Below are 24,770 nucleotides of genomic sequence, written 5' to 3'. Positions count from 1 at the left end.
TGAATGGGAAAAACTCCAACAGCAAACCTTCCCAGAAGAGTGCAAGCTGTTATCGCTGCAAAGAGGCTCATTCCTTATTACTGTCTTTGGATTTAAAATGGAATTTTATAGGTTGTGGTGTAATGACCACTGTGTCCACGAGGGGGCGCTGTGTGGATGTCCCAAGAGTGTGAGTGGTTGAAGAGCCATTATGTATCTCAAGGTGGGTGACCTTGAGATAGAGACATATGTATGTTTATGAATGCTATTGTAAAGTATATATGTCTGTGTGAAGGACCTGTGGTGAGGTCATAGTCATGTGACCCGGTGGGCGTGGCTATGGACCATATAATGTGGCCAGGTTAGGTCACATGGAGTGAATGCTGGGACCTGATTGGTCCAGTTTGGAAGGTCCCGTGAGGAGAAGGATCTCCTCACTAACAGCAGCCTGTGGAGCGGCTGTGTGTGTAATTGCGGCCAGTATCTGAGAGTCCCTGAGGAGTGAGTGGACTTCTGCGGCCTGGAGAAACAGCCATATGGGAACCCTGACGTGGGTGAGATAACCCTGGGGCTAAATAGCCTGTATAATGAACGCTCTCCTGTAATGCTGTGTATATTGCTGCTGGAGGTTTATGAAGGATGAATAAACCTCATAGACTATGATTTGTTGGAAAATCCTGTGCCGGATGTGTTTTTCGATCGCTGCAAGCGAGAACCCCTTACTTACATGACAGCGCTACCTCACAAGGTGGATAAATATAAAGCTGGAATTTGTAGGTGTCCCAAAACTAGGATAAGGGAGAAGAGGGGCCAGGGATGAGCTCTACTTCCTCCTCCTATGGTTGTCTTCTATTACATCAAACTCCTGTGACATCATCACCCAAGGCCATCTCCGAAAGCCATCTACTGTCTGAATATTCAGTAACCTTTGCATTGTGTGGTTTGGGGTTTGCCTCACAATCTGTTTCCCTCAACTGGAAATCATCTCTTCAAAAAAAACTCCCATTTATTTTTCTACTATCTGCATTTACTTCCTGGCTCAGACCTGCTTATTAACCCTTCATCACCTGTAAGCATAACAAACTCTTCCCTGGTACTGTTCGCACTATAAACGGTGCTGCAACAGTGTATATATTATCTACAAACAATATTCAGTATCCTGCTCATCACTGATGCCTGCAGCTAACCATTTGTACTCTGAGTAACTCTACATCTACGGTAAGCATAACAAATCCTTCTCTGTTGCTGTTCACACTACAATGTTGCTTCAAGTTCTGGATTAACTTTATATCTACAGTTCCTTTGTATGTTTACACTCCTGGCTCTGAATCTCCTGATGTATCCCGCTATGCTTGTCCGCCTGAAACCATGAGTCCTCATTGATCCATGTGCAGACTGGCAAGTTCTGCAGCTTTGCCACTGCTTTCGGTCCATGTTGCTGACCCTAACCTACGGCTTAGAGAATCCACCTCACCAGATGAACCCATAGCAGTTGTTAAGAACATACAGGATACACACAATGAAATTTACTGAAGACCTCATGCTTCGTCTTTTAAATTTGACTCTTTGGCAAATCAAAAATTTAGTAACATTCAGGTCAATAGAACCTTGTTTTCTATGTTTTCCCAAGGGAAAAATAATTGTCTGAAGACACAGTAATATAACACAATAGGTCATAATTTTTGGGTTACTTTCTCATAGATCTGGTGACGATTCGAGCGATGACTGGACTACTATCATTACTATACCTATGTCTTCAGCCTCCATTGGGTATGTGTTAGATCCTTCCTCAGCAGATGACTTTCTTTTATTGGATTAATTCGATTTTTTTTCTACAATAGCTAATGAAGGAAATGTTTCACTTTTCCCCGTACAGTATCGGTGCTCCTCCTACCTCCAACAAATCTCCGCCTCTTTTCTCAAAACTTTCAGCATATCTTGACCTGGGTAGAACCAAACGATGAACCTTTCATCTCCTATGATGTCTCCTACTCCAAAGACTAGTAAGTTCTGACAAAAATCTGAAGTAGCCGAAAATGTTTTAAGACAACCTGTCGACCATCCTAATATGACTGCATAAGTTAATTAATATATTCTTTATTAAAGGGATTGTTCAGCCCTGGGGAAATATTTGACAAATACTGCATCTTGCGAAATCCTAAAATGATTAGGATTCTGTTATGATTGAGTCACCGTAGGAGCCAGACACAAAAATAGAAGCTACGTCCAGAAAACCAGAGAAGTTGGCAACTATCAGATTGCAGACCCCTGAACCTATCAACACAACTAGCAGTAGCCGTGGGGGGTTCCTACGATGCCCTAGACCCCTCGATCACAGCCGGAGAGATAAATAGCCTAAAGACAGAAAAGGAAATCTAAACTGCCCCAGAGCAGACCCCAAAGTAAAAGGCAGCCCCCTTAATATAATGACAGTGAAGCAAGATGAAAAAACACTCACACAGATAGAAAGATAGCTTGGGCCCCATCATTTGCTCAGCCTAACTACACAGAACAGGAAAGGAAGGTTGCTGTCTGCAATCTGCCAAAACCCTATCAAAGACATAAGCCAACAAGCTGTTATGAAAAAAGACCCTGAAGCAGCTAGGCTTCAAAAACTAAATCAGCACTCAGGTATTTTCAGAAGACAGAGCTAAAGGAATTCAGCACACCCCAGCAGGGAATGGCAGAAATCCAGAAAAACAAGGCAAAACAGAGTCAAAGCACAAATGCAAAAAGCCGAGCAGAAAACTTAGCTTTAGAAGAGCAGGAATTCAGACTGGTCTCCAAGGATCCCACAGAGAAATCACCCGCAGGGCAGAATGGCGTCGGCAGCCTTATATCCAGTCAGTAACTCCACTCAGCCAGTCATCATCATCAGGCCCAGGTGTTTGATAATCAGGCTCACTACCTTTCTTTACCAGAAGAGGGAGTTCCTCAGGCTTCAGTAGTGAAGGGGAAAATGAACTCACAACAGGATTCAGTGGAGCTTGCTAGCTCTAGTGCTGTTAACAAGATCAGAAATATGCGATTTTCATCCTTTTTGGTTATGTACCGACCAGCTTCTCATCCATTGGAATCGGCAAACGGACCCAAAGCCTAACATTGTGTAATATGAAATTTTCCCATGGCTGGCAACCCCTTTAGATATCAATTCTGAGGCATTTCAACTTAGAACCCAACATTGTGTTTTACCTCTATTATTCCTTCTAGGAATTTGTGAAAACATTGACAACTGAATGCCATCGTTTGTTGCGGGTGATCTCACAGTCTGCCACAGTAAAATTGATGCTGATAGTGTAAGACAGTGTAGGGACCCATTTCTTTGCCAAGTGGAGTGGTAACGCCAACTTATCAGTTTATACATAGAGATTTTGTGAAGATTTTTGGGAGAAATAATAGAGGAACAGCAAAACACAAAGCTCTGATCAGATTCCTTTAAGACTTCATTCAGAAAGTTTTGTTTGCATACGAGAAAAAAATGCTTTTCATCACTACGCTGCATCCAATTTCCAACCATTTTTGGTCTACGTGTCCATTTTTACCATCAGTTTTGCATCTGTTTTTCTTGTATGCAAAATAGAAAAATGCTATTCATACTCATTAAACAGTAAAAAACAAACAGCTCTTTGAAGGCATATGGATGACATTCTTTGACGTGAATATGTAAGTTAAATACGTGGATGAAAAATGGATATTCCTTTTTTTTTTTTTTAGTTTTTTCTTCTGGACACTTCATCTGCCCTCACCCAACCTTCCAAAAAATTGAACATGTAAACACCCCCAGGGATTTGTCTGACTCTCAACTAATGTTACTCAACATATTTGTCCAATATTACATGGTGAAAGCTCTGTTCTCATTTTCAGTACATGGAGAATGTACGTGACAAGTATCAAGAACCCTGCTGCAGACTTCCAGCAGAAGTCTGTGCACATGTTACAGAAGGACAGAGGGTGTGTGAGGAGCGCTGCGGTGAGCTTACCTGCCGGAATGCAGGACCTGAGACACGTGTTCACCGGGGGAGTGGCCAGAGGCGGAGCCAGAAGCCGAATAGCGGCGGTGACCAGCGAAGCCAGAGAGTAGTCTGAACGTGCCGAAGTCAAGCCAGGAGGTCGATAAAGTGCCAAAGAGTGAGACACTAAGAGAGGTCAGGACGTAGCAAAAAGGTCGGGAAGCCAGAGAAAGCGGTGAAGCACAAACGGGGCAGACAGGTGGGAAGTAAGAGTACCAAGCCGAAGGTCAGAGCCAGAAACAGACAACAAGCACAGAGTCACGAGGCAATGCACAGAACGATAAAACAGACCGAGACATACACAAGAAAGCAATCAAACTAAACAGTACGCAAGCACACCAGGGGTCAGACACACAGCCAAGGCAGATGTATCACTGACAAGGATCCCCAGAGGAAGGCGGGTAAATATAGCCCTCCCCAAACCAAAAGGAGGCCATACAAAATTAACACTGAGAGGACAGAGAAGGAACCCTGTCCAGAACCATGACAACAAGCCTCTAATAGTTGCTCATATGGCTCTCCCATGCCAGAGAGACAAGAAATGGTGAAAAATACTGACCCTAATGAGGAGGCAATGTGTTAGCATTATGTGGAAGGTAGTGTTATGGGGGCACTGTGTGTATATTGTCAATGGACAAACCCCCTTCATTTTGTCCTCCTCTTTTTCCAAGAAGGGATAGACTATTTTTTTTGTTGGACAAGTTGTACTTTTGAAAGACACCATTCACTTTACCTTATAATGACCTGAAAACCTGGAAAAAAAAATTCCAAGATTCCAAATGGAGTAAAATATGAAAAAAAAACAGCAATTTTAACACTGTTTTTTAATTCGTTTTTTTCCTGCCTTTCATTGTTCATTAAAGCTAATTGGGAAACAGAATTATCTCAGTCAGTATAATTTAAGCGATACCAAACATTTCTTTCATTTTAGTGCTTAAATATAGATTGGACCTCTACTGATGCGCTGAAACTAATATTTATTTTTTTATTTCTTTATTTTCAGGTGGGGATGAGATGGATGATTCAAACGTTTTAAAATATTTTTTTGTAAAACTTTTTTCGCATTGCTTTTATTTATGGGGTACTTGGAACCAGCCATCAATACTTTCGCATAACAGTAAATAGTACTATTCACCCCACAGCCTTCATGGAAGTACAAAGATGGTAGTGATGGAGCTCTCAGTAGGATATCCATCAGCACTCCACTACACATCACAGTGAGGGGTGGCACTGGAACAGATGATCGACTGGCACTGTACCCCTTAACTGCACTTTCTGAACACATTTGCCATGTAATAGAAGCATAATTAATAGGTTTGATCAGAAGGTGGGTGAATATTAAGACCCTCATTGATCACTAAATCAGAGGGGCAGAAGTGCTCAGCCAAGAACCATTTACCTCTGAAACTGAAAATGGACTCAAAATTAAGTCTACGAGTCATGCTTCTGTCCGTCTAATTTTAGTATTCATTGGGGGACTCAGCTCCCCCCCCCAACTCCACTGATCAAAATGTCTGATATTTCTTCTACGACTTGTCAAATGTTCACAGAAATTGCACTTGATCTTCAAATTTTGTTGCCTCCTTCGGACGAGACACAGAATGGTCATCAGAATCCTGTTCTACAACAATTATTCCTAACCTCGCTAACTATTAACATTTTTTATTTTTACAGTAGACGTGTTGTTCCGGCGATAAATTGCTCTAATATCACGATACGTCGTTGCGACCTGACGAAGCATTTCACAGATATCTTTTCAGAATACAAGCCAGGAGTCCAAAGTTTTACTCATAAGAAAAGATCGAACTTAACCTTTTATCAGTTTCGCCTGAATCCAAAAATTAACAGTAAGTAAAATCATAGGGTAGAGAGTGGAGCACAGGACTTCAGTTTAGAAAGTGTGTCTGGGCCTCCTCTACGTCGTTGTGAATCCCCTTTTACATGTTCATACACAAACATATATATAAAATACACTCGTACTAATACATGACACACATTTACACATTGTGCGTACACATATACAAAGTCTGCATACGCATCAATATACATTATGTTTGTTTTTTACTGCTTGTAAAACATTCAGAACCTTTCTTTTCAAATTTTGATTTGTCGCCATTTTCTGAGAGCCATTACTGAGACTCAAAATTAAGTCTGCGAGTCATGCTTCTGTCCGTCTAATTCTAGTATTCACTGGGGATTCTACACCCCCAACTCCACCGATCAAAATGTCTGATATTTCTTCTACGACTTGTCAAACGTTCACAGAACTTGCACTTGATCTTCAAATTTTGTTGCCTCCTTCAGAAGAGACACAAAATGGTCTTCAGAATCCTGTTCTACAACAATTATTCCTAACCTTTTAGGGTCGGTTCACACAATTTCACAGTTTTTCTCCGACGTGGAGAGAAAAAAAAAAAGCTTCTCCACCTTCTTCATTCTGCCAATCCATGAAAATCAAACCGCACTTGACCTTTATCACGGACCCATAGACTTACATCGCCAATCTTGATCTGACACCTGGATCAAAATTTGGACATGTCTACTATTTTTTCCGCTGACCACATGGTCCGAAGAAAAAATCGTACATGTGCACAACCCTATAGAACATCATGGGTATGAGTGAAAACCATGGATAGCTTTTGTCCAAGAAGATCGATTGTGTGCATGAGCCCTTACTTGGATGGAGCTGTGCGGAACCTTGTTTTTTTTGAAGGACAAGCTATTTTTTTTGTTCTGATGCAATTTTCTTTACCGCACAGGTTAAATAAATTTACATTTTTTGCCATATGCTCATGGTCTTGAAGTTTCCATGTCTTATTGAAGCAAATACAGACATTACCATCCACTCATCACCCAGCTATGTTTGATGTAAATCTTTTCTGATCATATATATTTTATCTCAGCTACAGTGGGTCCTCCCATAGTGGATGTAGCGGCATGTGACAGCTGCCTCGATCTTTCTATTCGGCCCCCAATCTCTTACTTGTGGAGCGAGAAGGAACAGCGTAATGTTACTATGCTGGGACCAGATGTTTTTGCTAAAATGGATTATCTGATTCACTTTGTGCCACCACTGGATGTAAGTACAATGTATACACTTGTGTGGTGTCAATCTGGTGAATATCATCTATCCATAAGTTAATTAAAGGGTTATTCCAAAAATAGGAAGTCACTGAATAATGACATAATACTCACTGGGGTCCGACTGCTGAATCCCCCCCAAGCGATCCTGAGAATAGGGCTCTGGAATCCAGGAATGGGACACTGGAGAGTCTCATCTTCAATGGAGCACAGGAGAGCCTGCTCGACCTTCGCTTCATTCATTACCTATGAGACTGCTGAAAATCACGGACACCTCTGTGCTCGGCTTTTCCCTGCAGTTCCATAGGCAATGAATGGACTGGATGTCGAACATGTGCCCCGTTCCTCATTTCAAGTGGGGGGACCTGCAGAGCGCAGTTCCCAGAATCCAGAGCCCTGCTGTGGGTCCCAGGAGCCAGAAATACAGCGATCAATAAATCATTTTAAAGTTATTATTTTGGGAATAACGCTTCAATTTTCAGAATATTTTGATCATTTCTAACGCGTTGTCATGTCCAAGTGTCTGATCGCCACTGCAATAAATACAAGAGATAGGATGACTGTTGCATTATGTGGGGTTTAGTAAAGCAGGGGTTGTTAAAATGCAAAATACATTTCCTGGGATCACAAAAACCCAAGACAATCTGCAAAAATTAGAAAAGGTTTAGCTCTGCTCACGCTGGCATCACGTCTTCCATTTATACTATCGATCACTTCCTTGAGGCGTAAGGGCATGTGCACACTGCGTCTTCCTCGTGTAGATTCTGCCTGAAATCAGCCCGACGAGGCTACAATGTCCCAACGACTTGCTGTGCATCTCTTCAATCTTAAGGAAAAACTCTGGCATTTTCCAGAAGCGTCTTCAGCGTTAAAACCTCAGCGAGTACGTGGGCATCTGAAAGACATCGAGTCCACATACTCTAAAAAGGCAAATCTAAGCTCCTATTGAATTGTCCCTTAAGGATTTGCCCACAGGCAAAATGTAGAATGGTGGTAATTGATTTAGGCAAGTCATACCTATACGGGCAGGTCCATCAAGCTCCTACAAAGTGGCTCTCCACTCTGCCTCACAGATAGAGCTCCTTATTGGATGACTCCCACTCTTTAAGATCTACAACTAATAAATCATATATAAATGGAGCGATGGTCACGCTCTATGGTTCCAGTTTTCAGACCTTCAGCAATCATAAATTCATCATCGATTCCATGGATAGGAGAAAAAAGTTGCATATGTGAAACCTCGTTTAAAGGGGTTTCCGGGAATTTCATAGACATTGTTGACTTGGTTGTAGTAGCGGTGTCATGATTCCAGGTCAATCACTGTGCTCAGCGGTCTTGTGGCACCCCTTCTCCTTGACCACTTATCATCCCTTGAAGCTTTCATGCAGAATTGCATGGAGTGGTCCATGATTGCGTTATCAAGGCATTTAGTACAATGTTGAGCGCTGTGGATCTATATACTAATACTGTCATATTGTAACTTCCAGGTTCCTATAAAACGAAGAACATCTAAGGAACATTACACCACACAGATATCCTCTTTGCTTCCCAACACCAATTATTGTGTGTCAGTGGTGATAACTGGTATCATGAACTATAAACAAGTGCCATCTCCCATGAAATGTGTGGTGACTAAAGGAGCACAAGGGAAAGGTGAGTAGTGGGCGCAGACCCCAACCTCAACCTACGTAACAGTCTGCAAAGGTTTAGAGATGTAATACCATCATAAATTACTGCAAAATATAGATTTACTGCTCACCGGAGGGGAACAATCTCACAGACCAGCTATACTGTACAGAGATGCCATACATGCAGCAAGGTGCATACAACACAGCTACTATGTCTCACCTGGTAAGAAGGAGCCTCCAAGCCTTTGCTCTGGGTGTGCAGGTCTTAGGCCTGTTTCACACTTCAGTTTTTGTCCATCAGTCAAGATCCGCCGTTTTGCAAAAAAAACGGATCCGCTATTTTGTTTGGCGGATCCGTTTTTTTTCCCATTGAGTTGCATTACTGGCGGATCTTGACGGACGGCCATCCGTTGGATCCGGTTTTTTGCGGATCCGCCAAAATTTTGCCGTCCGCCGACATGTCTCTCTCTCTCTCTCTCTCTCTCTCCTCCCCGGGCTGCGCTTCCTTTGAAATTCTTCATTCATCAGATCCGTCAAAAAAAACGGTCTGGTAGCATCCGTTCACATTAGTGGGCAACGGATCCGCTTTCCACCATTTTGCCGGATTTTAACTGACACAAAAAAACTGAAGTGTGAAACAGGCCTTAAGCAGCACGGAAAGGAGGTGTTGGCACAGCAGAGAGGAACAGGAGCAAAGGAAGCAGATGAACCACAGCAATTGGAGTAGCAGAGGCTGCATTTTACAACAATGGTTGTAGCAGATTTTAAAACTCGGCAACTGAAGCAGCAGAGTGGCGTCTCACAGGAAGTACAATGTTACAGAGTCAATTAAGTGTGGCAGAGCTGAGTTGTACCCAAGGTTCAAAGAAGCAAATCTGATCAGCGGTGTAGCAAAGCTAAGTTGTACAAGCAGTTCAATGTAGCAGGGCTGGTCAGCGGTGTAGCAGAGCTGAGTTGTACAAGTAGTTAAATGTAGCAGAGCTGGTAAGCGGTGTAGCAGTGCCGAGTTGTACAAGTGGTTCAGTTGGCCCAGAAATATAGCAGAGCTAGGTTTGCCAGAGGTTCCAATACAGAACTAGCACTGCTATAAGGCATGTTTGCCAAGCTATATTGCAGCGTTGGGTTTGTCACAAAGTTGAAAACAGTACTGGTCAGCCTTGCTATATAGATATATATCCTTGTTTGATATAGCAGAGCTGGGCTTCTCATAAAGTTCTGTGCATAGTACGCAGTCTATGGTATCAGTGTGGATGCCAACTACCTGTATACTCAGGTGGAATCCCCACATATCAGGCCTATTATTATAGCACCATTTATTCCATGGCACTTTACATGTGAAAAGGGTGTGCATAATAAAAAACAAATACAATAATCATGAACAAAATGAGTCACTGACTCACCGAGGAGAGAGGACCCTGCCCGTGACGGCTCACAGTCTACAAGGGATGGGTGAGGATACAGTAGGTGAAGGTAGAGCTGGTCGTGCAGCAGTATAGGAAAGCGAGGATTACTACAGGTTGTAGGCTTTTTGGAAGAGGTAGGTCTACAGGTTCCTTTTGAAGGTTCCCATGGTAGGCGAGAGTCTGATATGTTGAGGCAGAGAGTTTCAGAGTGGATGATGCGCGGGAGAAATCTTGTATCCGATTGTGAGGAGATAAGAGTTCAGTAGAGAAGGAGATCTTGTGAGGATCGGAGGTTGCGTGTAGCTAAGTACTGGAAGACGAGGTCACAGATGTATGAAGGTGACAGGTTGCAGATGGCTTTGTATGTCTTGGTTAGGGTTTTGAACTGGCAGAGAGGAGAGGCCGGGGAATAGTGGGGGGGCAGGTGCATTAGTCAGGCTGCAGACTGTTGGATAGATTGGAGGGGTGCAAAAAGGGAGGCCACACAGGACGTTGCAGTAGTTAAGGCAGGAGCTGATGAGGGCATGCACTTGTGTTTTAGCAGATTCTTGGCAAGGGATGTACAGACACTGGAAATATTTTTGACTTGGAGTCAGAAGGAAGTGGAAAGGGATTGGATATGTAGTTCGAAGGATTGAGCAGAGGTAAGGATTACCCAGAGGCAGCGAGTTTGTGGGACTGGGTAGAATAAACAGCCTTGACTTTGATGGATAGGTCTGTTGTGATGGTTGAGTGAGATGGGGAAAAGATGATGAATTCTGTTTTGTCCATGTTAAGTTTTAGAATTTGAGCAAAGAAAATGGCTGGAATAGTGGACAGACCTTTTGGGGTTCTGGTTAGTAAGAAGGTGATATCAGGTCCAGAGATGTAGATCTGTGTGTCATCAGCATAGAGGTGACACTGAAAACCATGGGACTTTATAAGTTGTCCCAGGCCGAAGGTAAAAATGGAGAAGAGTAAGGGTCATAGAACTGAACCTTGGGGGACACCAACAGATGGCGGGAAAAGTTGAGGAAATGGTGTGTGAGTGGGAGATGCTGAATGCTCGGTCTGTTAGGTATGAAAGATCCAATGCAAAGCCAAGTCTATGATAACAAGAAATAAGAGAATCTGTAGTAAGAGAGAATGGTCCACTGTGTCAAAGGCAAAGGGCATGTTCATGAGGAGGAGGACAGACTTGACTTTGGCGATTAGTAGGTGATTGGTGACTTTAGTTGAGGCAGATTCAGTGGAATGAGAATGACTCCACAGGAGCGAGCTGGCAGAGAACTGCAGGGGGAGCCCACAGAGGCTGGAGGAGGACACGATGCTCAGCTCTGGAACCAGGACAGGTGAGAAACAATAGCTTTTGTTTTTTTTATTTAGATTCAAAGCAAAGACTGGCAACAAAGAACTTCTTCCTTTCTCTGGAGGCCCTTACCTGTATATGTATTTCATGGACAACCCGTTAATTTTAAATATATGGCATGTACAGGAAAATTGAGCACTCACTGCCAGGTTTCATTGCAAACTAAATTTATTTTTGGGTTGGCAGTTCAAGTTCTATATATTTGTGAAAATATGAAGTCTTGCTTATTATTACAGGTGACACAAGAATCTATTATATTGCCGTAACTGCTGTCATTTTTGCCATCGGATTGATGATGATTTTATGTGCACTTGATAAAGCCGGATACATCAGCAGGAAGAAGATGTTAACACCAAATGCTTTGGTAAGTTTTTTTTTTTTTTACTTTCCATGCAGTCAAATATCTGTTGGACTCAAGAAAGGTTGCTAGAGTTACGTGTCCAAAAAGTAGTCCCAGAATTAATCCAAAATGTCAATGAAGTCAAAGCAAAATATTCACATTAATTATATTATAGTTTTTTTTTGCTTTTACATTGAAATGGCTCTCCTATCTCAACAACCATTCCCTAACATAGGACCCACTATTACCTTGGGACAAGCAGTTTAAAACCTTAATGATAAGTTATGATAATTGGGGTAAACTGCAGATTGCAGGCACTACAGGAGAATTGTGATATCACATGACATCCAATTGAACTAATGTAATATACAGGGTGGGCCATGTATATGGATACACCTAAATAAAATGGGAATGGTTGGTGATATCAACTTCCTGTTTATGGCACATTAGTATATGGGGGGGGAAACTTTTCAAGATGGGTGGTGACCATGGACGCCATTTTGAAGTTGGCCATTTTGGTTCCAACTTTATTTTTTCCATTGGGAAGAGGGCCATGTGACACATCAAACCTATTGAGAATTTCACAAGAAAAACAATGGTGCGCATGGTTTTAATGTAACCTTATTCTTTCATGAGTTATTTACAAGTTTATAACCAATTATAAAATGTGTTCAAAGTGCTGCCCATTATGTTGGATTGTCAATGCAACCGTCTTCTCCGACCCTTGACAAACTGATAGCAACACTCCAGAAGAAATACTAGTCTAAGGGGTCAGAATCCTTGTAGGAATGCTCGGACCTGACACCCATAACATGGTGGTGCACCATCTTACTGGAAAAACTCAGGGAACGTGCCATCTTTAGTGCATAAAGAGGGCAACACATCATCATGTAGCAATTTCAGATATCCAGCGGAATTGAGGCTTCCATTGATGTAGAATGGCCCCACTATCCTTGTACCCCATATACCATGCCATATCATCAAATATGGGTGTCAGGTCCAAGCATTCCTACATGAACTGTTTCCTGGAAAGTGAATTGGTCATCATGGGCCAGTTGAATGGCCACCAAGGTCTCCCGATCTGACCCCCTTAGACTTTTATCTTTGGAGTCATCAGAAGGCAATTGTCTATGCTGTGAAGATACGAGATGTGCAGCATCTGAAACAACGGATACTGAAAGCCTGTGCTAGCATTTCTTCTGCGGTGTTGCTATCAGTCTGTCCACTTTCCCTCTGCTGGTTAATAAAATTTCAGGGGATCCCACAACATTTTTTCTGCTATGTATTTATTTAATAATTAAATACATGCACAGAAAGCTACACAAGCACTGTGCATGTATAATTATATATGTCACTGACCTCTTTCTATCTAGCTATTCTATGTATACATACAGGTGCTTCTCACAAAATTAGAATATCATCAAAAAGTTTAATTTATTTCAGTTATTCAATACAAAAAGTGAAACTCATATATTAACTTCAGCAAAAAAGAAATACAGATGACACTCACCGGTTAAAATCTTCTTTATTCTATTTCTTTAAAACATCGGCATAGGGAGGATGGGAGCAGGAGTGGAGATGACGCTGAGACCAGTAGAAGCGCCACTGCAGCGCGAAACAGCTGTCGTCATCTCCACTCCTGCCTCCATCCTCCCTATGCCGATGTTTTAAAGAAATAGAATAAAGAAGATTTTAATCGGTGAGTGCCATCTGTATTTCTTTTTTGGTGAAGTTGTTGTGCCTATTGCTTTGAAGTGGCACCCCGGTCTATGGAGAACTTCTTATACTGCACGCACTCTTAGGCGGCAGTTCACACAGGCATGTGCACAATGAATGCATTTTCTTGCTGTGCGGATTAATTCCTGGTTGGAGAAACTCATATATTAGATAGCGTCATTACAAACAGAGTGATCTATTTCAAGTGTTTATTTCTGTTAGTGTTGATGATTATGGCTTACAGCCAATGAAAACCCAAAAGTCATTATCTCAGTAAATTAGAATACTTTATAACACCAGCTTTAAAAAATAAATTAAAAATCCGAAATGTTGGACTACTGAAATGTATGTGTGCACTCAATACTTGGTCGGGGCTCCTTTTGCATCAATTACTGCATCAATGTGGCGTAGCATGGAGGTGATCAGCCTGTGGCTCTGCGGAGGGGTTATGGAAGCCCAGGTTGCTTTGATAGCAGCCTTCAGCTCGTCTGCATTGTTGGGTCTGGTGTCTCTCATCTTCCTCTTGACAACACTCCATAGATCCTCTATGGGATTAAGGTCAGGTGAGTTTGCTGGCCAATCAAGTACAGTGATACTGTTGTTTTTAATCCAGTGGCAGTGTGGACAGGTGCCAAGTCTAGCTGAAGAATGAAATTTCCATCTCCAAAAAGTTTGTCGGCAGACGGAAGCATGAAGTGCTAAAATTTCCTGGTAGACGGCTGCGCTGACTTTGGTCTTGATAAAACACAGTGGACCTACACCAGCAGATGACATGGCTCCCGAAAGTGACAGAGTCAGATTCAGCTGAGTCAATTGCCTGGAAGGCAGAATACAAAGATTAGGCTTAAAGCAGAGTACATGGCCAAAGCGCATACAGACCGCATGGCGAGGCACAGTACAGGAGGCTTGTGCAAGAGAGCACAATAGGGCAGAGCAAAGGAAGGAAGCAGAGCTTGTGCAAAAGGATCACAATAAGACAGAGGATAGTAAAGCCAGGCAAAGACAGAGAACATAGGAAGTACTACAAAGCTAAGAATAGCAAAGGAGTCATGCAGCCTAACAGTCATAAGGTGCGCGTGCACACTGCTCCAGGGATCATGCAGCCTAACAGTCATAAGGTGCGCGTGCACACTGCTCCAGGGATCATGCAGCATAACAGTCATGAGGTGCGCGTGCACACTGCTCCAGGGATCATGCGGCCTAACAGTCTTGAGGTGCGCGTGCACACTGCTCCAGGGATCATGCAGCCTAACAGTCATAAGGTGCGCGTGCACACTGCTCCAGGGATCATGCAGCCTAACAGTCTTGAGGTGCGCGTGCACACTGCTCCAGGGATCATGCAGCCTAACAGTCTTGAGGTGCGCGTGCACACTGCTCCAGGGATCATGCAGCATAACAGTCATGAGGTGCGCGTGCACACTGCTCCAGGGATCATGCAGCATAACAGTCATGAGGTGCGCGTGCACACTGCTCCAGGGGTCATGCAGCATAACAGCCATGAGGTGCGCGTGCACACTGCTCCAGGGGTCATGCAGTATAACAGCCATGAGGTGCGCGTGCACACTGCTCCAGGGGTCATGCAGCATAACAGCCATGAGGTGCGTGTGCACACTGCTCCAGGGGTCATGCAGTATAACAGCCATGAGGTGCGCGTGCACACTGCTCCAGGGGTCATGCAGCATAACAGCCATGAGGTGCGTGTGCACACTGCTCCAGGGGTCATGCGGCACAACAGACATGAAGGGCATGACACCGAAACTTCATTGATTGTGGATACTTCACACTAGACCATGGAAATCAAGGTCGGAGAGTCTGAAGGAAGAGTGGAGAGGCCACAATCCAAGCTACTTGATGTCTAGTGTGAAGTTTCCATAATTAGTGATGGTTTCGTGAACTATGTCATCTACTGGTATAGGTAAACTATGTGTTATCAAGACCAAAGTCAGCGCAGCCGTCTACCAGGACATTTTAGAGCACTTCATGCTTCCCTCTGCCAACAAGCTTTTATGGAGCTGAAAATGTCATTCTCCAGCAGGACTTGGCCCCTGTCCACACTGCCAAAAATACCAATACCTGGTTTACAAACAACAGTATCACTGGGCTTGACTGGCCAGCAAACTCGCCTGACCTTAACCCCATAAAGAATCTATAGGGTATTGTCAAGAGGAAGATGAGAGACACCAGACCCAACAATGCAGACGAGCTGAAGGCTGCTATCAAAGCAACCTGGGCATCCATAACCCCTCAGCATTGCCACAGGCTGATCATCATGCCACGCCGCATTGATGCAGTAATTGTTACAAAAGGAGCCCCAACCAAGTATTGAGTGCATTTACTGAACATACATTTCAGTAGGCCAACATTTCGGATTTTAAAATTATTTTTTCAAGCTGGTGTTATAAAGTATTCTAATTTACTGAGATAATGACTTTTGGGTTTTCATTGGCTGTAAGCCATAATCATCAACATTAACAGAAATAAACACATGAAATAGATCACTCTGTGTGTAATGACTCTCTCTCTCTATATATATACTAGCTGAAGAGCCCGGCGCTGCCCGGGCATAGTAACCAACTGTGGTTAGTTATAACAAATTATAATGATTATATTGCACATAAAAACATTTCACATCATATATTCAACACTACAGATTTGCAACACAAATTAACTAAATGATTACCCAAGTATTGATAGTATTTTATTTTCAACTCATTCAAGAGCCTTTTGATAAACATTTTTGGTTTTTCCTTTCGGTGCAAAGATTAACAGATTTTTGGCAGTTCCAACTCTTGAACAGATCACGTAAAGTTGACCATGAGAAAAGCATGGAGATTGCAAATTGATCCCTACTACTTTCAAGGACTGTCCCTGAGCATTGTTAATGGACATTGCAAATAGCAGTTGAACTGGAAACTGGAGGCGTTTAAAATCAAAAAACAAATCAGATGGAAAGAGTGGAATTCTTGGAACATGTCCTCTCCTTTGGCACATCCTGTTTCTGAGCTGTGTATCTAACCCTATCCTGTGTGATAATGTCTGCTGAGCTGTGTACCTAATCCTCTCCTGTGTGATACTTTCTGCTGAGCTGTGTAGCTAATCCTCTCGAGTGTTACTGACTGCTCAGCCGTGTATCTAATCCTATCCTGTGTGATACTGACTGCTGAGCAGTGTATCTAATCCTATCCTGTGTGATACCATCTGCTGAGCCGTGTATCTAACCCTATCCTGTGTGATACTGACTGCTGAGCCGTGTACCTAATCCTATCATGTGTGTTACTGACTGCTCAGCCGTGTATCTAATCCTATCCTGTGTGATACTGACTGCTGAGTCGTGTATCTAATCCTATCCTGTTTGATACTGTGTGCTGAGCTGTGTATCTACTCCTATCCTGTGTGATACTGTCTGCTGAGCCATGTATCTATTCCTATCCTGTGATACTGACTGCTGAGCTGTGTATCTAATCCTATCCTGTGTGATACTGACTGCTGAGCTGTGTATCTAATCCTATCCTGTGTGATACTGTCTGTTGAGCCATGTATCTATTCCTATCCTGTGTGATACTGACTGCTGAGCTGTGTACCTAATCCTATCCTGTGTGATACTGACTGCTGACCCGTGTATCTAATCCTATCCTGTGTGATACTGACTGCTGAGCCATGTGTCTAATCCTCTCCTGTGTGATACTGACTGCTGAGCCATGTATCTAATCCTATCCTGTGTGATACTGGGCTCCCCCTGCAGTCTGTGTCAGAGGGTGGTCTGTGTCGGCACGGTAATAAATTGTGTTATTTCCAGCTTTCCAGAAGGACGATAACACCATAGAAGATAAGAATAATAGGCCTCAGTTACCACAACTGTCTACGAAGAAAACTATTGCTGATGGCAACCAATCACAGCTCATTTTTCATCTTTTAAACAGCTCTGGGACAGCGTGGCGAGTTTTGAGTGGCGACTTTTGTGTTTCGACTTTTGTGTGGTGAAATGTGTGCTGAGGGTGGTATATGTGTTGAAGCACGTGGTAGTGTGTGGCGCATTTTGTGTGTGTGTTCATATCCCCGTGTGTGGTGAGTATCCCATGTCAGGGCCCCACCTTAGCAACTGTGTGGTATATACTGTTTGGCTCCATCGCTCTCATTCTTTAAGTCCCCCTTGTTCACATCTGGCAGCTGTCAATTTGCCTCCAACACTTTTCCTTTCACTTTTTCCCCATTATGTAGATAGGGGCACAATTGTTTGGTGAATTGGAACGTGCGGGGTTAAAATTTCACCTCACAACATAGCCTATGACGCTCTCGGGGTCCAGATGTGTGACTGTGCAAAATTTTGTGGCTGTAGCTGCGACGGTGCGGATGCCAATCCCGGACATACACACATACATACATACATACACACACACACACATTCAGCTTTATATATTAGATGAGTTTTACTTCTTTTATTGAAGAACTGAAATAAATTAACTTTTTGAAGATATTCTAATTTTGTCACCAAACAGCACAGTGAGTATCTGTAGCCCTCTATACAGGCCCACTCACTGATTCCAAGATAGTAGACACATGTGATGCTAATCAGTGGACACACCGCGATTTAACATGTCCCTTTTTTTCACATTATTTTCAGGGGTACCATCATTTCTGTCCAGGCCTATTTCATGAGTTTTATTTTTTTTTAAAAAATTCTGTGGAAGCATGGTTGAAAAGCAATGTCTGAATTTCTTTTGTTCATTTTCATAGATTTTTGATTTTGTCATGTCCGCCATGTCTGTCATGCCGCAAGATTCCTGGAGCAGTGTGCACGCGCGCCTTACCTCATGGCTGCACGCTGTTGCTGGGTAACCATCCGTCTCTGTCTGATTCTGTAATCCGCTGTATTCCTGGAACCCCTGATCATGTAACCTTCTCTATGGTTCTACCCAGGCTGTTCTAGCAATGCTTTCTATGATCCTGGAGGATCTGAACCCAAAGTTCCTCCCTGGTCCTGACCCGGAAGTACTGGTGCTATATCAGACCGCCCCTCCCTATGGTCAGGGCCTGAGTATCATGTTGTTTCCCTGCATGGCTGCTTGGTCTGCTCGGTCGCTCCCTGTATTCTGTGCCCCTGCAATCTGCCCTGTCATGCGTCTCTGCACACGCTCTGTGCTTGTACTCTGCCTCCTGTCTCGTGCCATGTCTTGTGTTGTCTCTCGGGCCCGGCTCTGGGCTTCGGCCTACACTCTGCTGCTAGCTCTGTTCTCTCTCTGACCTGACTCTGTGTTTCTGCCTATGTTCCTCTCCGTGTTCCGCTCCCTGTTTTGCTCTGCCTTGTTTCTTGTCTTGCTTTGTTGCTTCGTGTGCTCTTTGCATGTGCCTGGCCTTCCTAGCCTCCTGTTTGTGCCTCAGCCGTGCCCGCCCTAGCCGTGCCTGCCTGTGCCTCAGCCGTGCTCGGTCAGTGACAGCTGTGTCGCCTGCCATGCCTCAGCTGGGTTCGCTGGAGTCTTGCCCGCCTGTCAGTGCCGCAGCCCGATCAGCTAGCCAGTGCCCAGCCATGCTCTCTGTGCTTCTTTGCACCTACGCTGTCTCTGCACTGTGCTCTCCGTGCTTCTCTTAGCACGCGCATACCTCGCCTGTCCCTCTACACGCGCAGGCCTCCGTCCTGGTACCTGTCCCTGGCGTGTCCCTCTACACGCGCAGGCCTCCATCCTTGTACCTGTCCCTGGTGTGTCCCTCTACACGCGCAGGCCTCCATCCTTGTACCTGTCCCTGGCGTGTCCCTCTACAATGCGCAGGCCTCCATCCTTGTACCTGTCCCTGGCGTGTCCCTTTACACGCGCAGGCCTCCGTCCTTGTACCTGTCCCTGGCGTGTCCCTCTACAATGCGCAGGCCTCCATCCTTGTACCTGTCCCTGGCGTGTCCCTTTACACGCGCAGGCCTCCATCCTTGTACCTGTCCCTGGCGTGTCCCTCTACACGCACAGGCCTCCGTCCTAGTACCTGTCCCTGGCGTGTCCCTCTACACGCGCAGGCCTCCGTCCTTGTACCTGTCCCTGGTGTGTCCCTTTACACGCGCAGGCCTCCGTCCTTGTACCTGTCCCTGGCGTGTCCCTTTACACGCGCAGGCCTCCGTCCTTGTACCTGTCCCTGGCGTGTCCCTCTACAACGCGCAGGCCTCCGTCCTTGTACCTGTCCCTGGCGTGTCCCTCTACACGCACAGGCCTCTTTCCTAGTACCTGTCCCTGGCGTGTCCCTCTACACGCGCAGGCCTCCGTCCTTGTACCTGTACCTGGCGTGTCCCTTTACACGCGCAGGCCTCCGTCCTTGTACCTGTCCCTGGCGTGTCCCTCTACAATGCGCAGGCCTCCATCCTTGTACCTGTCCCTGGCGTGTCCCTTTACACGCGCAGGCCTCCATCCTTGTACCTGTCCCTGGCGTGTCCCTCTACACGCACAGGCCTCCGTCCTAGTACCTGTCCCTGGCGTGTCCCTCTACACGCGCAGGCCTCCGTCCTTGTACCTGTCCCTGGCATGTCCCTTTACACGCGCAGGCCTCCGTCCTTGTACCTGTCCCTGGCGTGTCCCTTTACACGCGCAGGCCTCCGTCCTTGTACCTGTCCCTGGCGTGTCCCTCTACAATGCGCAGGCCTCCATCCTTGTACCTGTCCCTGGCGTGTCCCTCTACACGCGCAGGCCTCCGTCCTTGTACCTGTCCCTGGCGTGTCCCTTTACACGCGCAGGCCTCCGTCCTTGTACCTGTCCCTGGCGTGTCCCTCTACAACGTGCAGGCCTCCGTCCTGGTACCTGTCCCTGGCCTGTCCCTCTACACGCGCAGGCCTCCATCCTTGTACCTGTCCCTGGTGTGTCCCTCTACACGCGCAGGCCTCCATCCTTGTACCTGTCCCTGGCGTGTCCCTCTACAATGCGCAGGCCTCCATCCTTGTACCTGTCCCTGGCGTGTCCCTTTACACGCGCAGGCCTCCGTCCTTGTACCTGTCCCTGGCGTGTCCCTCTACAATGCGCAGGCCTCCATCCTTGTACCTGTCCCTGGCGTGTCCCTTTACACACGCAGGCCTCCATCCTTGTACCTGTCCCTGGCGTGTCCCTCTACACGCACAGGCCTCCATCCTAGTACCTGTCCCTGGCGTGTCCCTCTACACGCGCAGGCCTCCGTCCTTGTACCTGTCCCTGGCGTGTCCCTTTACACGCGCAGGCCTCCGTCCTTGTACCTGTCCCTGGCGTGTCCCTTTACACGCGCAGGCCTCCGTCCTTGTACCTGTCCCTGGCGTGTCCCTCTACAACGCGCAGGCCTCCGTCCTTGTACCTGTCCCTGGCGTGTCCCTCTACACGCACAGGCCTCTGTCCTAGTACCTGTCCCTGGCGTGTCCCTCTACACGCGCAGGCCTCCGTCCTTGTACCTGTCCCTGGCGTGTCCCTTTACACGCGCAGGCCTCCGTCCTTGTACCTGTCCCTGGCGTGTCCCTCTACAATGCGCAGGCCTCCATCCTTGTACCTGTCCCTGGCGTGTCCCTTTACACGCGCAGGCCTCCATCCTTGTACCTGTCCCTGGCGTGTCCCTCTACACGCACAGGCCTCCGTCCTAGTACCTGTCCCTGGCGTGTCCCTCTACACGCGCAGGCCTCCGTCCTTGTACCTGTCCCTGGCGTGTCCCTTTACACGCGCAGGCCTCCGTCCTTGTACCTGTCCCTGGCGTGTCCCTTTACACGCGCAGGCCTCCGTCCTTGTACCTGTCCCTGGCGTGTCCCTCTACAATGCGCAGGCCTCCATCCTTGTACCTGTCCCTGGCGTGTCCCTTTACACGCGCAGGCCTCCATCCTTGTACCTGTCCCTGGCGTGTCCCTCTACACGCACAGGCCTCCGTCCTAGTACCTGTCCCTGGCGTGTCCCTCTACACGTGCAGGCCTCCGTCCTTGTACCTGTCCCTGGCGTGTCCCTTTACACGCGCAGGCCTCCGTCCTTGTACCTGTCCCTGGCGTGTCCCTTTACACGCGCAGGCCTCCGTCCTTGTACCTGTCCCTGGCGTGTCCCTCTACAACGCGCAGGCCTCCGTCCTTGTACCTGTCCCTGGCGTGTCCCTCTACACGCATAGGCCTCTGTCCTAGTACCTGTCCCTGGCGTGTCCCTCTACACGCGCAGGCCTCCGTCCTTGTACCTGTCCCTGGCGTGTCCCTCTACACGCGCAGGCCTCCATCCCTGTACCTGTCCCTGGCGTGTCCCTCTACAACGCGCAGGCCTCCGTCCTAGTACCTGTCCCTGGCGTGTCCCTCTACACGCACAGGCCTCCGTCCTAGTACCTGTCCCTGGCGTGTCCCTCTACACGCGCAGGCCTCCGTCCTTGTACCTGTCCCTGGCGCGTCCCTTTACACGTGCAGGCCTCCGTCCTTGTACCTGTCCCTGGCGTGTCCCTTTACACGCGCAGGCCTCCGTCCTTGTACCTGTCCCTGGCGTGTCCCTTTACACGCGCAGGCCTCCGTCCTTGCACCTGTCCCTGGCATGTCCCTTTACACGTGCAGGCCTCCGTCCTTGTACCTGTCCCTGGTTTGTCCCTTTACACGTGCAGGCCTCCGTCCTTGTACCTGTCCCTGGCGTGTCCCTTTACACGCGCAGGCCTCCGTCCTGGTACCTGTCCCTGGCGTGTCCCTTTACACGCGCAGGCCTCCGTCCTTGTACCTGTCCCTGGCGTGTCCCTCTAAAACGCGCAGGCCTCCGTCCTTGTACCTGTCCCTGGCGTGTCCCTCTACACGCACAGGCCTCCGTCCTAGTACCTGTCCCTGGCGTGTCCCTCTACACGCGCAGGCCTCCGTCCTTGTACCTGTCCCTGGCGTGTCCCTCTACATGCGCAGGCCTCCATCCTTGTACCTGTCCCTGGCGTGTCCCTCTACACGCACAGGCCTCCGTCCTAGTATCTGTCCCTGGCGTGTCCCTCTACACGCGCAGGCCTCCGTCCTTGTACCTGTCCCTGGCATGTCCCTTTACTCGCGCAGGCCTCCGTCCTTGCACCTGTCCCTGGCATGTCCCTTTACACGCGCAGGCCTCCGTCCTTGTACCTGTCCCTGGCGTGCCTTCTGCACGCGCAGGCCTCCGTCCTTGAACCTGACACTGGCATGCCCCTCGGCATGCGCAGGACTCTGCCTTGAATTCTGACCTTGGCGTGTCTCCTAGCACGTACCCTGCCTCGTATCCTGGTTTGTCTGCCGGATTCCCGAAGTCTGCAGACCGCTGCCAAAGGTCCGAAACCAGATGACTACATCCTGATGCCTGGATCCTGTCAGTCCTTGCCAGTCTTTCGGAGTCCGATGCCTTCACGCCTGCCTTGGACCCTGGCGTGTCTCCTAGCACGCACCTTGTCTTGGACTCTGGCGTGCCCTAGCACGCATCCTTCCTAGGAACTCTGATGTGACCCCTAACACTTACCCTGCCCTGGACCCTGGTATGTTTTCTAGCACGTGTTATGTCTGGAACATTTGGCGTGCCCTTGCACGCGCCTTGCCGTGCTTCACTGTTTGTGCCCTGCACCTGATTCTCTGTTTATGCCTTGCACCTGATTAAAGTGTGAAACCACGTTTGTTGAAGAAACCCTGTGACCTCGCTTTATGTTTCGTATCCTGTTCGTCCTGTTGCTAGAGACTCAATAGTGTCTTCCTGAGCTGGTCGTCTGGTCCAGCTGCCGTGGTGGCTCACCCCCTTGGTCTTGCACTCTGACACTCCCTGTACAGGGGGTGGGTTGTCACTAGGTCAGCTCGCCCTAGGTGGGTGGGTGCCACGGCCCAGAGGGTCCACTCTGGGAAGAAAAACGACTCAGCGTAAGCTGACGCTCGTCACAGATTTATTATTACTTTTGTCAGATTCAAGTTATTTCTGTGACCATTGTGGGTTTTTCTGTCTTTAAACGAGGGTACCAACAATTTTGACAATGCGTGTATGTATGTATATATATATATTCTAACTTGTTACGCTGTGATTTCACTCTACGCAGTTGATGAAATATCCGGTTTTCAAGGACATGGGTGTAAAAATTGGACTGTGCTCGCATGGTCGGAGAGCTGTGCGATTTTTTTTTTTTCATCACACCCATAGACAGGCATTGGCGAGTCTCGTCTGAAATATGAGAATAATCGCACCATGGTGGTTTTTTTTTTTCTCAGCCCGTTCTGAACTGAGAAAAAGTAAATCACAGATGAGCAGGGACTCATAGATTAACATTGGTCAGAGTGCAATCCGATTTTTTAGCAGATAGCACTCGTTTGTTTTTCTCGCAGATGAGTACGAGTCCTTATTCTAACATATATTTGTTCTCACCTTTCTCAGAAATCTCTTCAAAATCTAAATTTTTTACTTGAAAGAAATGAATCCGTATCACCTGCGTCTCTAATCTTTATGGAGACAGTGAGGGACAGCGAGATGGAAGGGGATCGTTGTCTATCAGCAACAGGAGAGCAGGAAAATGCTTCATATATTACAAATAATCCAGCTATAAGAATTATGGGGCAACACATGAAAAATGAAAACTTCTTGACCAGAGAGGAGCTTTCCATGGAGAATTCACCATTGTCTAACGCTAGTCTGCAACTTGAAGGAGTTAATATTTTTGGGGACGCAACCATCTCTTTTTCTACAACAAATATTGCCGAGGAACATCCAGTTTTCTGTGTCATGTCCAATATGACGATGGGAGTCCAATGTCCATCGGATAATGCGTTCAGAAGAGAAGACACGAAAGGAACTTCATATCTACTCAACAGAAATAAAAAATGTACAATTGATTTCAGTTCTGTGTCAATAGCAAATCCTGGGGACCTCTGGGCATGTTCTAGAACAGCAGAACAAAAGGAACCGCAAATAACTAAAGACCCTACAGACTTGTTGCAATTTAGACATTTTTCTGATGTACTAATTTTGGATGAACCCCAAATGTCCAACCTTGAAAATGAGACTGAGGTAGAAGATATGCCATGTAAAGATCACGAACAAGTTTCTTCTGATTATATTAAGAGATGATCTCCTATGCTTCTGGATAAAATTCAAGTTCCACAGCTCCACTGATGCGTCTTTTGAACATGAACCAGTTCAAGTGGAATTCAAGTTTTTTTTCGATCTCTTCCTAATATGTTCTTAGGGAAGCTGGACCAGAAGGCTTGTAGTGATTAGCTGTGGTCTAACAATCATGGTAGTAAGCAAATAAGCCGTTATGGAGGTCAGTAGTTGTGGAGTCACAAATTCTACTTAAAGGAATAGAGAAAAAATAATTCTAGTTTTCAAAAGCATTAGGTTCTCA

General features: G+C 46.3%; 1 protein-coding gene across 1 annotated transcript; it reads left to right on the top strand.

Annotated features, from left to right (window-relative positions):
• The first annotated feature begins 1,700 nt into the window (after positions 1–1,700).
• On the top strand, positions 1,701–24,770 carry LOC141097500 (uncharacterized). The gene is made up of 7 exons (XM_073584723.1): positions 1,701–1,749; positions 1,856–1,982; positions 5,664–5,836; positions 6,893–7,068; positions 8,558–8,723; positions 11,686–11,813; positions 23,804–24,770. The coding sequence occupies exons 1-7, from the start codon at positions 1,701–1,703 to the stop codon at positions 24,491–24,493; spliced, it is 1,509 nt and encodes a 502-aa protein (XP_073440824.1). The 3' UTR covers positions 24,494–24,770.

The sequence above is a fragment of the Dendrobates tinctorius genome, unplaced genomic scaffold (genome assembly GCF_039654945.1).
Source record: "Dendrobates tinctorius isolate UK_male_01 unplaced genomic scaffold, ASM3965494v1 ptg000084l, whole genome shotgun sequence".
In the NCBI taxonomy this organism is placed as follows: Eukaryota; Metazoa; Chordata; class Amphibia; order Anura; family Dendrobatidae; genus Dendrobates; species Dendrobates tinctorius.
Note: the sequence above shows the minus strand (reverse complement) of the source record. Positions and strands in the feature narration are given on the sequence as shown.